The sequence below is a fragment of the Taudactylus pleione genome, unplaced genomic scaffold (genome assembly GCF_031769625.1).
Source record: "Taudactylus pleione unplaced genomic scaffold, aTauple2 ptg000295l, whole genome shotgun sequence".
Lineage (NCBI taxonomy): Eukaryota > Metazoa > Chordata > Amphibia > Anura > Myobatrachidae > Taudactylus > Taudactylus pleione.
The window spans coordinates 150,863-165,969 of record NW_028284697.1 but is presented as its reverse complement, the minus strand read 5'-3'; the positions used below and the strand labels follow the sequence as shown (position 1 = coordinate 165,969).

Here is a 15,107-nt window from a genome sequence, read left to right as displayed (position 1 = left end):
CCTACTGTGATCCCTCCATTCCCGCATCCCCCATAGGTTTCCATGGGGGTTGCGATGCTGCCAAATTTACCAATATCCGGAATGTGACGCATTCCAGATATTGGCCCCCGCAGCTAACGCCATCTGAAGATGGCGTAGCCGCTGTAGCCTATGGGCTACACACCGTATAATTATCCGGCAACTCTCCGGCACATTGCAGTGACGGGCACCTTTCGGAGCCCCTCTCCCTGCATGTGCCGGATAATACATCCCGGTGCTATGATCGCATCTTGCAATGCGATCATGGGTGGTACTGGCATGCCCAGATCGTATTGCACGTGCGATCATTAATAAATGGGGGCCTTAGGGTTAGTATTTTTCTCATAAAGCCGCGGATTAAGCAGGACGAGGCATGGCGCCGGGCACTCGTATCGGACCTCTGTCGTTTTACCCAGCGAATGAATCACACACAGCAGCTGCATGCCAGCGCCAGCGTCCAGGGTACCAGCGCATTGTCATTTTGTGTAATTCATGATGTGAATAAGATGCAAATTTTGTAATAAAGTGTGTGACGGGGCACATTGCGCAATGTAGTCCGCAGCGCGATATATAGCGCTACATGAAGATAGGTGTATGAGGGCACATCTGTACGCATCTCTGCAAGTGGACTGTTCCTATTCGCTTGGTTTGATACCACCCATCTTCATTGTTGCGCATTTGCGCCAGCCTAGGGGCCTGATTCAGATCTGCAAGCAGGTGATGTCGCTATCGATGCCATGCTGCAGAATGTGTATGCACTTGCCGCATGCAGGATCCCGTCGCCGGCGATGTCGTACTGAGGGCCTGATTCAGAGCCGAACGCTCTGACCAGAGCGCTCGCTCTGAATCAGGGCCCTCCTACCTGTTCTTGGAGCGGCCTCATGGACGCTCGCATAGCTGTGGGTCACCACCCACAGCTATAGCGAGCGTCCATGATGATGGTCGCGATGGTCAAGACCATCGCGACCATCGGGCTTGCGACGAGACCCTGCGGTAGGGTCTCGCTGTCGCAAGCCCTGGAGTGATTTTGGCTCTATCCCTAGTGATGCCAGTGGGGCCGGACCCAGACGGTAGGCGTTCCCATGGGAACGCCTCCATCTGGCAGCCACGCCCCCGGCACGCCCACCAAAGGGGGCGTGCTGTCACTCACCATCGACAGGACGCCCCCTTTGCTGCGAGACCCCGAGCGACGGAGTCCTCGTCGCTCACTGGGTCTCGCGCATGCACATGACGGAGCTCCCTCCATCGTGCGCATGCGCACTTCGGCACCATCGACCCGCTTGCGAGCATCCTGCGCTCGCGAGCGGGTCCGAATCAGGCCCTGAGTGCACATCGTGTAGTGTGTAACCAGCTTAAGTCAGCTCTGAGTAGGTGCAAAATTCCAATCCTTTCCCTGAAAATAAGAACTTTCCATTTACCCCTCCTCCGCTATACACAGACGGACCCACCACCTCCCTCTGCCCCTGTGCGCCCCAGCAGAAATCTTGGCTTCCATGCACAAAATGCGCATTTGTGCTGCCCAGCGATCTCTTTGCGCTCCATAAATGACCAGCTGCGCCACTCGTTATACCACATCTCACTCCAAAGGGCGAAAGATGCCGCTTTCATTAATAAATAAAAGAAACGTTTTCATTTACAGCGTTTATTGGCACACACACACTATGAGGGTCAGCAGCACGGAGGGCCCGGTACCATCAAATATTGTCCGTTGGCGCAGTCATAGTGCAGAACAGTTTACAGACCACAAAACAGCGACTGATGTACCGGGAACCGAGAAATGTGCTGCTACGATGCAGATGGAAACGCACGCTGTCCGCCATTTGTACAGTACTAACATAATCTGAACGCCGCCATCATCGACATGTAAATTCACACGACACACACCTGTTGCTCTCGTCATATAAACATATTTACCAGTCTTCATTGCTTCGTTAAAAAAAGGACATTTAAAAAAAAAAAAAAAGCACAATATTTACAAATATATAAGTGGTGGGATCCCAGGTGAGACGAGCTCCTCGGAGCGCACTCGTGTCCATCAGCGTCTTTGTGTCTTATGTACTGAATGGGCTTCTTGTGTAGCTCAGTACAGTTCGGTCCTTGAGTCTGGTCTGACGACTTCCTCTGAGGAAGCAGCGCGGGGGCTGGACGCAGCCTTGTGTACAGTTCCCTGGATACAGGAGGTCAGTTCTTCTTGTGGAGAAATTTCATCTTGTTTCCTGTGTAAGACACAATGTATCAGTGTGTGATCGGTAAATGTGTCTGAGCTTTGCCAGGGGGCAGTGATCATCGCATCGCAAACTGCACTCCCACATCCCTCATGTGAATACGCCTCCTGCCCGGTTTGAGGGCACTTGGCCACATCTCCCCGAATCTGACCATGACCCTCAGTACCAGGGCTCTCTGCAGGGAATCGGAATGATTTACCGCCGGACCTGTGCCCGGCGGTTGGAATGCCGACAGCAGGAGGTCGGCAGAGGAGGAAATCCCGATCGTCAAAGTTAAGTACTTACTAACCTAATTCTAACCCCCTAACCCTAAGCCTCCTTTAGGGTGCCTATCTCTAAGCTTCCCCCCCCAGTGCCTAACCCTAATCCCCCCTCTAAGTGCCTAAACCTTCCCCGCCGCCTAACCCTGTCCCCCCCGGGGGTGCCTAACCCTCCCTCCATCTAGCCTAACCCTCACCTCCCGGGTGCCTAACCCTAAGTCCCCCCCGGGAGCCCTAAACCTAACCCTCCCCTCCCGCGCGGCTGTTCGCAGCAGTGCTTGGCATCCCTTCGAGCGGGATGCCGGGCGCCGGTCTCCCGGCGTTGGTAAAATGACAGGCGTCTATATTTAGACGCCGGTCATTTAATCTTCGCCGGGATATGACAGTCGGAAAGCCGGCTGTCGGGATTACGTCCGCCGGCTCCCCGACTGCATACCCTCTGCGGCCCTGCCACCATGTCTGTCTGTGGGCGAAATGGCAGAAAGACCGCGTTGCTGAGGCACCTTTAGATTCAGCTGATGGATTGGGCTACTAAATTACCCAGAACCCTCTGTGCGTGAGGCGGACCAAAGTGATGGCCAATATCAATCCCCATCTGGTGGTGTCCTCTCTGACGGTATCCTTTGTAGACCGATAAATGCTCCTGGACAGCACCTGTCAGATCGCTGTGGCTGAGTGGACATTGAGAACGAGATCTGGACAACATGGCTGCTCACGTGTGTGGTAAATTGGATAAAGCTCGGCCGAGCTGCCTGACTATGGGCTCAAGAAAGTCTCTCACCATCCCCATGTATTAATCTAACACAGATCAGAGGGAACTCTAATAGCACTTTCTCTACAGGAAGGCACAAATAAATATACTAATACTAATTAATATACCTAGATTAACTGGATATTGTATGGTGAGAAAAGGAATAACGCTCTCTGATTAAACGGTTAAGTTTACACTTCAGTGGTTTCGGCCATTGGGATTTAAAGGGGCGATTATATTCAATACAACACACGCCTGGTTTTATATAATTCCCATTTAAATCCAGCGGCCGCATTACAGATTTAGGGGCCCATATATCAGCAATCACATTCGCAATGCGAATTGTGTGCGTTACTAGCGCCCATGTTTGCAATACAGGATGCGGTCTTAAGGTGCGTACACACTAGACGATATCTGACACGATTCGCCCGATTTCAACGACATGTAAAATATGTCCACTCACGATGCCGATGCGCGTACCCGCTGGTCGTACATCGCATCTTCAGATCTTGCCGTGCCGCAGGTAAGATCTGCCAATCTCGGACACGATGCACTGGAAATAAGGATGCACAATAGATCGTTGGTCAGATTGGACGCTTGTAAGCACCACATCGTGTCCAGGAGTGCTGGGGAGCTGCCGGGGAGCGTTCAAGGGAAATCGGACACGATATCGCATCGTGAGCACATCGCCTAGTGTGTAGGCACCTTTAGTGCCGACATGCATCAAAAAGCCCCCACAGGGACAGAGGTTCCAAACGGAGACCGTCTGTGCAAGGTGCCCGGAGCGAAGAGACCGTCTGTTCACTCCTGTGCCGGGCTCCTGCGCATCCCGGAGCTTGGTAAATCTGAAAGCATCGCATCCCCCTCCCCCCCCCCCCCTATGGGTGTTGCGGCTTCTGTCAGAAATGGAGGGAGATATCTGCTGCAGTCCCCCCATAATACATTTCACAGGTGTTTTTCGGACAATATGTCGCAAATAGTTAATGATAATTGGGCCTCTACGCCCCAATGTTTGCTATCTATACCTTGAGTAATAGCAACTGGCAATAAATATGTTTAAACAACACTCACCGAGACCTCTCCAAAATTTGTTCACCCCACTCTGTTCGTGATCTGGAAGCTCCTCTAGATATTGTTCAACTCTCTGCTCAAATAGACCTGGGGAGAGAAGGATACACTGATGACTTGTCTGATCCATCCGTACAGGACACAGACATTACACCTCCCAATACAGGACACAGACGTTACACCTCCCAATACAGGACATAGACGTTACACCTCCCAATACAGGACACAGACATTACACCTCCCAATACAGGACACAGACGTTACACCTCCCAATACAGGACTACAGGACACAGACGTTACACCTCCCAATACAGGACACAGACGTTACACCTCCCAATACAGGACACAGACGTTACACCTCCCACTACAGGACACAGACGTTGCACCTCCCAATACAGGACACAGACGTTACACCTCCCAATACAGGACACAGACATTACACCTCCCAATACAGGACACAGACATTACACCTCCCAATACAGGACACAGACGTTACACCTCCCAATACAGGACTACAGGACACAGACGTTACACCTCCCAATACAGGACACAGACGTTACACCTCCCAATACAGGACACAGACGTTACACCTCCCAATACAGGACACAGACGTTACACCTCCCAATACAGGACACAGACGTTGCACCTCCCAATACAGGACACAGACGTTACACCTCCCAATACAGGACACAGACGTTACACCTCCCAATACAGGACACAGACTTACACCTCCCAATACAGGACACAGACGTTACACCTCCCAATACAAAACACAGACGTTACACCTCCCAATACAGGACACAGACGTTACACCTCCAAATACAGGACACAGACGTTACACCTCCCAATACAGGACACAGACGTTACACCTCCCAATACAGGACACAGACGTTACACCTCCCAATACAGGACACAGACGTTACACCTCCCAATACAGGACACAGACGTTGCACCTCGCAATACAGGACACAGACGTTACACCTCCCAATACAGGACACAGAGGTTACACCTCCCAATACAGGACACAGAGGTTACACCTCCCAATACAGGAAACAGACGTTACACCTCCCAATACAGGACACAGACGTTACACCTCCCAATACAGGACACAGACGTTACACCTCCCAATACAGGACACAGACGTTACACCTCCCAATACAGGACACAGACGTTACACCTCCCAATACAGGACACAGACGTTACACCTCCCAATACAGGACACAGACGTTACACCTCCCAATACAGGACACATACGTTACACCTCCCAATACAGGACACAGTCGTTACACCTCCCAATACAGGACACAGACGTTACACCTCCCAATACAGGACTACAGGACACAGACGTTACACCTCCCAATACAGGACACAGACGTTACACCTCCCAATACAGGACACAGACGTTACACCTCCCAATACAGGACACAGACGTTACACCTCCCAATACAGGACACAGACGTTACACCTCCCAATACAGGACACAGACGTTACACCTCCCAATACAGGACACAGACGTTACACCTCCCAATACAGGACACAGACGTTACACCTCCCAATACAGGACACAGACGTTACACCTCCCAATACAGGACACAGACGTTACACCTCCCAATACAGGACACAGACGTTGCACCTCCCAATACAGGACACAGACGTTGCACCTCCCAATACAGGACACAGACGTTACACCTCCCAATACAGGACACAGACGTTACACCTCCCAATACAGGACACAGACGTTACACCTCCCAATACAGGACACAGACGTTACACCTCCCAATACAGGACACAGACGTTACACCTCCCAATACAGGACACAGACGTTACACCTCCCAATACAGGACACAGACGTTACACCTCCCAATACAGGACACAGACGTTACACCTCCCAATACAGGACACAGACGTTACACCTCCCAATACAGGACACAGACGTTACACCTCCCAATACAGGACACAGACGTTACACCTCCCAATACAGGACACAGACGTTACACCTCCCAATACAGGACACAGACGTTACACCTCCCAATACAGGACACATACGTTACACCTCCCAATACAGGACACAGTCGTTACACCTCCCAATACAGGACACAGACGTTACACCTCCCAATACAGGACTACAGGACACAGACGTTACACCTCCCAATACAGGACACAGACGTTACACCTCCCAATACAGGACACAGACGTTACACCTCCCAATACAGGACACAGACGTTACACCTCCCAATACAGGACACAGACATTACACCTCCCAATACAGGACACAGACGTTACACCTCCCAATACAGGACACAGACGTTACACCTCCCAATACAGGACACAGACGTTACACCTCCCAATACAGGACACAGACGTTACACCTCCCAATACAGGACACAGACGGTACACCTCCCAATACAGGACACAGACGTTACACCTCCCAATACAGGACACAGGCGTTACATCCTCCCAATACAGGACACAGACGTTACACCTCCGAATACAGGACACAAATGTTACACCTCCCAATACAGGACACAGACGTTACACCTCCCAATACAGGACACAGACGTTACACCTCCCAATACAGGACACAGACGTTACACCTCCCAATACAGGACACAGACGTTACACCTCCCAATACAGGACACAGACGTTACACCTCCCAATACAGGACACAGACGTTACACCTCCCAATACAGGACACAGACGTTACACCTCCCAATACAGGACACAGACGTTACACCTCCCAATACAGGACACAGTCGTTACACCTCCCAATACAGGACACAGACGTTACACCTCCCAATACAGGACTACAGGACACAGACGTTACACCTCCCAATACAGAACACAGACGTTACACCTCCCAATACAGGACACAGACGTTACACCTCCCAATACAGGACACAGACGTTACACCTCCCAATACAGGACACAGACATTACACCTCCCAATACAGGACACAGACGTTACACCTCCCAATACAGGACACAGACGTTACACCTCCCAATACAGGACACAGACGTTACACCTCCGAAGACAGGACACAAATGTTACACCTCCCAATACAGGACACAGACGTTACACCTCCCAATACAGGACACAGACGTTACACCTATCCACAAAGGATACAGACGTTACACCTATCCGCACAGGATACAGACGTCACACCTATCACAGGATACAGACGTTACACCTATCCACACAGAATACAGACGTTACACCTAACCACACAGAATACAGACGTTACACCTATCCGCACAGGATACAGACATTACACCTATCCGCACAGGATACAGACGTTACACCTATCCACACAGGATACAGACGTCACACCTATCACAGGATACAGACATTACACCTATCACAGGATACAGACGTTACACCTATCCACACAGGATACAGATGTTACACCTATCACAGGATACAGACGTTACACCTATCACAGGATACAGACGTTACACCTATCCACACAGGATACAGACGTTACACCTATCCACACAGCATATAGACGTTACACCTATCCGCACAGGATACAGACGTCACACCTATCACAGGATACAGACGTTACACCTATCCGCACAGGATACAGACGTTACACCTATCCGCACAGGATACAGACGTTACACCTATCCCCACAGGATACAGACATTACACCTATCACAGGATACAGACGTTACACCTATCACAGGATACAGACGTTACACCTATCCACACAGGATACAGATGTTACACCTATCACAGGATACAGACGTTACACCTATCACAGGATACAGACGTTACACCTATCCACACAGCATATAGACGTTACACCTATCCGCACAGGATACAGACGTCACACCTATCACAGGATACAGACATTACACCTATCACAGGATACAGACGTTACACCTATCCACACAGGATACAGACGTCACACCTATCTGCACAGGATACAGACATTACACCTATCACAGCATATAGACGTTACACCTATCCACACAGGATACAGATGTTACACCTATCACAGGATACAGACGTTACACCTATCACAGGATACAGACGTTACACCTATCCACACAGGATACAGACGTTACACCTATCCACACAGCATATAGACGTTACACCTATCCGCACAGGATACAGACGTCACACCTATCACAGGATACAGACATTACACCTATCACAGGATACAGACATTACACCTATCCACACAGGATACAGACGTTACACCTATCCACACAGCATATAGACGTTACACCTATGCGCACAGGATACAGACGTCACACCTATCACAGGATACAGACATTACACCTATCACAGGATACAGACGTTACACCTATCACAGGATACAGACATTACACCTATCACAGGATACAGACGTTACACCTATCCACACAGCATATAGACGTTACACCTATCCGCACAGGATACAGACGTCACACCTATCACAGGATACAGACATTACACCTATCACAGGATACAGACGTTACACCTATCCACACAGGATACAGACGTCACACCTATCCGCACAGGATACAGACATTACACCTATCACAGCATATAGACGTTACACCTATCCACACAGGATACAGATTTTACACCTATCACAGGATACAGACGTTACACCTATCCACACAGCATATAGACGTTACACCTATCCGCACAGGATACAGACGTCACACCTATCACAGGATACAGACATTACACCTATCACAGGATACAGACGTTACACCTATCCACACAGGATACAGACGTTACACCTATCCACACAGCATATAGACGTTACACCTATACGCACAGGATACAGACGTCACACCTATCACAGGATACAGACATTACACCTATCACAGGATACAGACGTTACACCTATCCACACAGGATACAGACGTCACACCTATCACAGGATACAGACGTTACACCTATCCACACAGCATATAGACGTTACACCTATCCGCACAGGATACAGACGTTATACCTATCACAGGATACAGACGTTACACCTATCCACACAGGATACAGACGTTACACCTATCACAGGATACAGACGTTACACCTATCCACACAGGATACAGACGTCACACCTATCTGCACAGGATACAGACGTCACACCTATCACAGGATACAGACGTTACACCTATCACAGGATACAGACGTTACACCTATCTGCACAGGATACAGACGTTACACCTATCCAAACAGGATACAGACGTTACACCCATCACAGGATACAGACATTACACCTATCACAGGATACAGACGTTACACCTATCCGCACAGGATACAGACGTTACACCTATCCACACAGGATACAGACTTTACACAAGCAGTTCTGTAACATATCCAAGGGCAATGGAACTAACTCTGCCTGGGTGATGTAATGGACAGGACAGATGAAAGCAAGAAAGACAAAGCATTGTAGAAGTAAAAGATGCAGTAGGACAAGTATTTAAGAGACAAGACTGTAACTGTATCATCCCAATGAGAGGAAACATGCTGGAAAGACCCCCAGCCGTCACCCACCCTTTGCTCTGCATTTCCGGAGCTCTCTGTCCTGGATGAATCCAGCAAACATCTGAGACTCCATGAAGACCTCTAGGAAGCGCCGGATGCTTTTGGAGGCCACAGACTTGCGGAAGGCTTCTCTCTGAAAGGTTCTCTCCGCGCGGTCATTCTGCGCCAGGAACAGGGAGTAATGGCCGATGGTTTCTACGAAGAACCGAATGAAGACCTCGGACACCAGCCCGTTCAATGTGTTATACTCTGTGCGAGAGAGAGAGAGAGAGAGGAGACATCACATATACATAATATATTACATTAGATTCTTTCACTTCCTTAACGCTGTGTTAGGCCAATGAGAGGAGCGCACGGATACCGAAGTGACCCTCAGACACTGCAGCTTTGATGCGAGAAGTAATTATGTTAATTCTGTATTTTTCATAATCAAAATCACCTTAATAATTCCTTCATTGTTTTAAAAACATAAATATACACACATTACCCCGGCATTAAATGGGGAAAGGATACTGAGATTTTTTTATATGAACTTTTATAATACAGAGCTCTGGGCTCCTCTATTTATGTGAAATTGGTCTTTAGCTTATTATAATCTTCCAAACAGCGGCTTCACCCCAGGGGCCAATCAGACTTTGCAAGATTTCCTATTGGTTCACACAGTCACACCCTATAGGCTGTACAGGGAATGGTTGCATAAAACAAGCACTGGATTTGTATTCATCAGGAAACCACGATGCTTTACACTAGATCTAATGCTAGAGAACCTCTACCATTGGATCTAGTACTCACAGCATTAGGGATCCCAGTACTAGGGATCACCTGGAATCCAGTTGATTATTTTACCTTCATGAATTTAGGGCAGTTGTGGTGAATACATTGCCTTTGGGCAGGGAGTCAGTAGATCTTATATTGGTCCTATGGGCCTGATTCAGACCCACTCGCGAGCGGCTGTCCGCTCGCAAGTGGGTCGATGTTATGCACTGAGCATGCGCACGACGGAGGGAGCTCCGTCGTGCGCATGCGCCAGACGCGACGAGCGAAGGATAGTCCTTCGCTCGTTGTGTCCGATCAAAGGGGGCAATGTTGATTGACAGCACGCCCCCTTTGGTGGGCGTGCCGGGGGCGTGCCTCCCTGACGGGGGCGTTCCCACGGGAACGCCTCCCGTCAGAAGCCGGCCCACTGACATCACTAGTGATGTCAGTGGGAGTGATTTTGGCTCTGATAGAGCCAAAATCACTCCGGAGCTTGCGGTTGAAAACCTCAACCGCAGGCTCCGGCTCGCAATTTCGATGGTCGCGATGGTCTCGACCATCGCGGCCATCAAAAAGCACGCTCGTATAGCCTGTGGGTGGTGACCCACAGCTATACGAGCGTCCAGGAGGACGCTCCATGAAAATGGAGCCCGGCCCTCATTCAGAGCGTGCGCTCTGCTCAGAGCGTACGGCTCTGAATGAGGGCCTATATCTCATGAAAGGTACACACTTCTGCCATGCACCAGCGATCTATCTAAAGGCCCCCATACATCAGAGATTGATTGCAGCAATCGCGCAATTTGCAATCGATTGTGTATAAAAATCTTTCCCTTTTTCAATCGATTGTGGCAATTCTGCAATCTGCAATCGATTGACAAAGGGAAAGATTTTTATACACAAACGATTGCAAATTGCACGATTGCTGCAATCAATCTCTGATGTATGGGGGCCTTGACTGTGAATTATCGATCCGTTTAAAAACCACTGTACACACTAGTCCATTATCGTTCCGATCGGCGCGATCACAGGATAAACACCTGATTTACGGCTATAGACATCGTCTTATCGTTTGGGAAAATGTCGCACGCGCAGCCCGGATCAGATTGGACGATCGCTGGCCTGTATACCCTCTAAAGATTCTTTGGCAGGATAGTCGAAATCGGCGGTTCTGCCCGATTACTGTGCAGTGTGCTCCTTTACTACTAGCGCTGGTGGGGAGTAAACAGTTCTAAGAACACAAACCTCACTTCAAATAATTGATTAGAGAATCCCCCGAGAGATAACACAGCCAGTGCCGGGGTTCGCTCACCTTCGTCGGTGTCACTGTCCGAGTCCTGACCAATCAGCTCCCCCTTCCTCTCCAGTGCTTGCTCCAGAGCCGCCTGCAGCTTCCGGGGTAGCAGGGTGTCCTCGTCATCCATCTGGCAGGTTGGGGACAAAGTGACACCACAGTAAAGCTTGTGCGCCGTTGCTGTTAAGTGTTTGCAGAGGCGGCGTTCCAAATCTATATATAATCCTTCAACAAAGACGCTTACTGCATAGAATACTTATTTCCCCCACTATAACAGGACTAGGGGGCTGATTACAACATGTGCTGCTAAAAGCATCACTATAACCGTAATGGAAGACTCTGGGCCTGATTCAGACCTGGACGCTATGCTGCGCTCGCTCGCATTGAGCGATTTTTCGCAATCTACGCATGTGTATGAGTCGCAATGCACGTGCGCAAAGCAGTCATTGCGAAGGGAAAGTGCTCGCCCGTAGCCGGGCCGCTATTTTGAGTGTGGTTTTGTGGGTGGTAACAGGGGAAGGTGCTTGTAAACGTGGGTGAGGATGTGCGAACGCAGGCGTGCCCGACCGTCAGAACGGCGTTTAGTGGGTGTGCATAATTAGCAAAGTAGCGTCATTACACACGTGACTGGGTTGTATTTTAGCCTGAACTGCTCGCAATGTTGTGGTGGGAAAAGGCTACCACAAGCGCTGCGAGCAGCTCCGATGGCTCTCGATGTTCCCGATTAATCCTACAACTGCCGGAGATGACGTGTGTTGCGAGTGGCAAAGGGGCGTCTTTATACAGGTGCGAGCGCATACTGCGGCCTCTCGCTATTACTTAGTGGGCGGCTTTACGCGATGCAGTGTGAGCGCATGATTTAAATAGCCGGCCCCTTTTAGCCAGCGAGCGGCCGCAAATAGCGTCCGGGTCTGAATCAGGACCTCTGCACAGATAATATATAAATACTGTCAGGAACAGACTTTCTAATGGACAAATAATAGTAAATCAAGAGACAATAATTTCACCATAACCAGACTCCTTCATCCCTAGATACATCGTTAGTCACTATACAGTAAGGAAGAGCTGAGTATGACAATTGTGGGGTCACGTTCTCACAGCTGGCACATTATAATATATAAATACTAAGGTGGTGCTACACTCTTACCTGTCTTATAAACCGGTCTGACCCGAGATCCACCATCAAAGCCTAAACAACGAGAGAAGAACAGGAGCTGTTAGCTGGTCTCATACTGTGTGATGGGCGGGTGGGCACAGCGGAGGACTGGGGCGGCTGGGCGCTATTGGGGATCTGCAGATAACTGGGGAGGGGTGCAGGGTAAAAAAAAATTCCCCTTTATCTGTAAAACAATAGAGTAATAAAGGCTACACATATAACAACAGAAAAATCTGACTAGGATATAATATATATTGTTATATGATATATAAATATTCTGTTAATAAATTTATTATGTAAAAAACCCCAAAAAATCACATAAAACACAGTAATTATGGGGTAATGTGCCCGGGTGATGTCTACATATTCATCCCATTATTCTCCTTCAGCAAGTGCCAGTACCTGGGGTCTATGGACCTCATTCAGACCCGCTCGCTCGATGCGTATACAAATTCAGGCATTCGGTATGAAATCCCGGCAGCGGCAGCCCGACAGAGGAGGAAATCCCGATCGTTCTAAAGGTATGTATAAACTAGCCTAATTTTCCTCCCTAACCCTAACCCTCCTTTAGGGTGCCTAACCCTAACCTCGCCCCCCTGTGCCTAACCCTAATCCCCCCTCTAAGTGCCTAAACCTAACCCCCCCTTCCCCGCCGCCTAAACTTAAGTCCCCCGGGGGGGTGCCCAACCCTAACCTCCCCCCGAGGGGCCTAACTCTAACCCCCCTTCCCCTAGCCTGACCCTAACCTCCCGGGGGTTGCCTAACCCTGAGTCTCCCCCGGGAGCCCTAAACCTAACCCTCCCCCCCCCCCCCCCCCCGCGGCTGTCCGCGCCCGGCATCCATTCGATCGGGATGCCAGGGCGCCAGTCTCTCTAAAGACGCCCACTTGCGCACACAACCATCGAGTACCATTGGATGCATTCGTAGCGCTTGTGGTTGACCATACCCTACCGCAAGCACTGCGAGCACTTCAGTGTAAGATTCACCCAGGTGACGTGTACTATGACGCTGCCACTTAATTATGCACGCCTCTGAAACGGCGGTAATCACGCCTGCATTCGCACCTCCACTCCCCCCGTTTCTAGCGGCCAGCCCCTGTCACCACCCACAAACGGCTTCTCCTGTCACTCATTCTGCCGGGCTGTCTATGTGCAGCACGCGTACACTTCCCGATCGCTCGGACTGGTTCGCGCAAGTGCACTGCGACGCGTACGCATGCGCAAAATGCAAAAAATCGTCTGGCTGCGTGCCAACGCTTCCTAGCGAGCGGGTCTGAATCAGGTCCTATGTACTAAGCCGTGGAGAGAAATAAAGTGGAGAGAGATAAAGGTGGAGAGAGATAACGTAGAGAGAGATAGAGGTGGAGAGAGATAAAGTGGAGAGAGATAACGTAGAGAGAGATAAAGTGGAGAGAGATAAAGTGGAGAGAGATAAAGGTGGAGAGAGATAACGTAGAGAGAGATAAAGGTAGAGAGAGATAACGTAGAGAGAGATAACGTAGAGAGAGATAACGTAGAGAGAGATAACGTAGAGAGAGATAACGTAGAGAGAGATAACGTAGAGAGAGATAACGTAGAGAGAGATAACGTAGAGAGAGATAACGTAGAGAGAGATAACGTAGAGAGAGATAACGTAGAGAGAGATAACGTAGAGAGAGATAACGTAGAGAGAGATAACGTAGAGAGAGATAACGTAGAGAGAGATAAAGGTGGAGAGAGATAAAGGTGGAGAGAGATAAAGGTGGAGAGAGATAACGTAGAGAGAGATAAAGGTGGAGAGAGATAACGTAGAGAGAGATAAAGGTGGAGAGAGATAACGTAGAGAGAGATAACGTAGAGAGAGATAACGTAGAGAGAGATAACGTAGAGAGAGATAACGTAGAGAGAGATAACGTAGAGAGAGATAACGTAGAGAGAGATAACGTAGAGAGAGATAACGTAGAGAGAGATAACGTAGAGAGAGATAACGTAGAGAGAGATAACGTAGAGAGAGATAACGTAGAGAGAGATAACGTAGAGAGAGATAACGTAGAGAGAGATAACGTAGAGAGAGATAAAGGTGGAGAGAGATAAAGTAGAGAGAGATAACGTAGAGAGAG

General features: G+C 49.4%; 1 protein-coding gene across 2 annotated transcripts in view; it reads right to left on the bottom strand.

Moving 5' to 3' along the window:
• Nucleotides 1-1,644: 1,644 nt before the first annotated feature.
• DENND2B (DENN domain containing 2B) overlaps nucleotides 1,645-15,107 on the bottom strand; it is a 128,445-nt gene continuing 114,982 nt past the window's right edge. The window contains exons 14-18 of one of the 2 annotated variants that reach the window (XM_088482777.1): nucleotides 13,001-13,042; nucleotides 11,872-11,983; nucleotides 9,816-10,055; nucleotides 4,326-4,412; nucleotides 1,645-2,234 (exon numbers count right to left, since the gene is read on the bottom strand). In XM_088482777.1, coding sequence (XP_088338903.1) covers nucleotides 2,200-2,234; nucleotides 4,326-4,412; nucleotides 9,816-10,055; nucleotides 11,872-11,983; nucleotides 13,001-13,042 — 516 coding nt within the window. In that variant the 3' untranslated portion in view covers nucleotides 1,645-2,199. Of the gene's footprint in view, nucleotides 2,235-4,325; nucleotides 4,413-9,815; nucleotides 10,056-11,871; nucleotides 11,984-13,000; nucleotides 13,043-13,110; nucleotides 13,194-15,107 lie in introns of those variants that run through there. The other variant, XM_088482778.1, reaches the window with a different exon arrangement.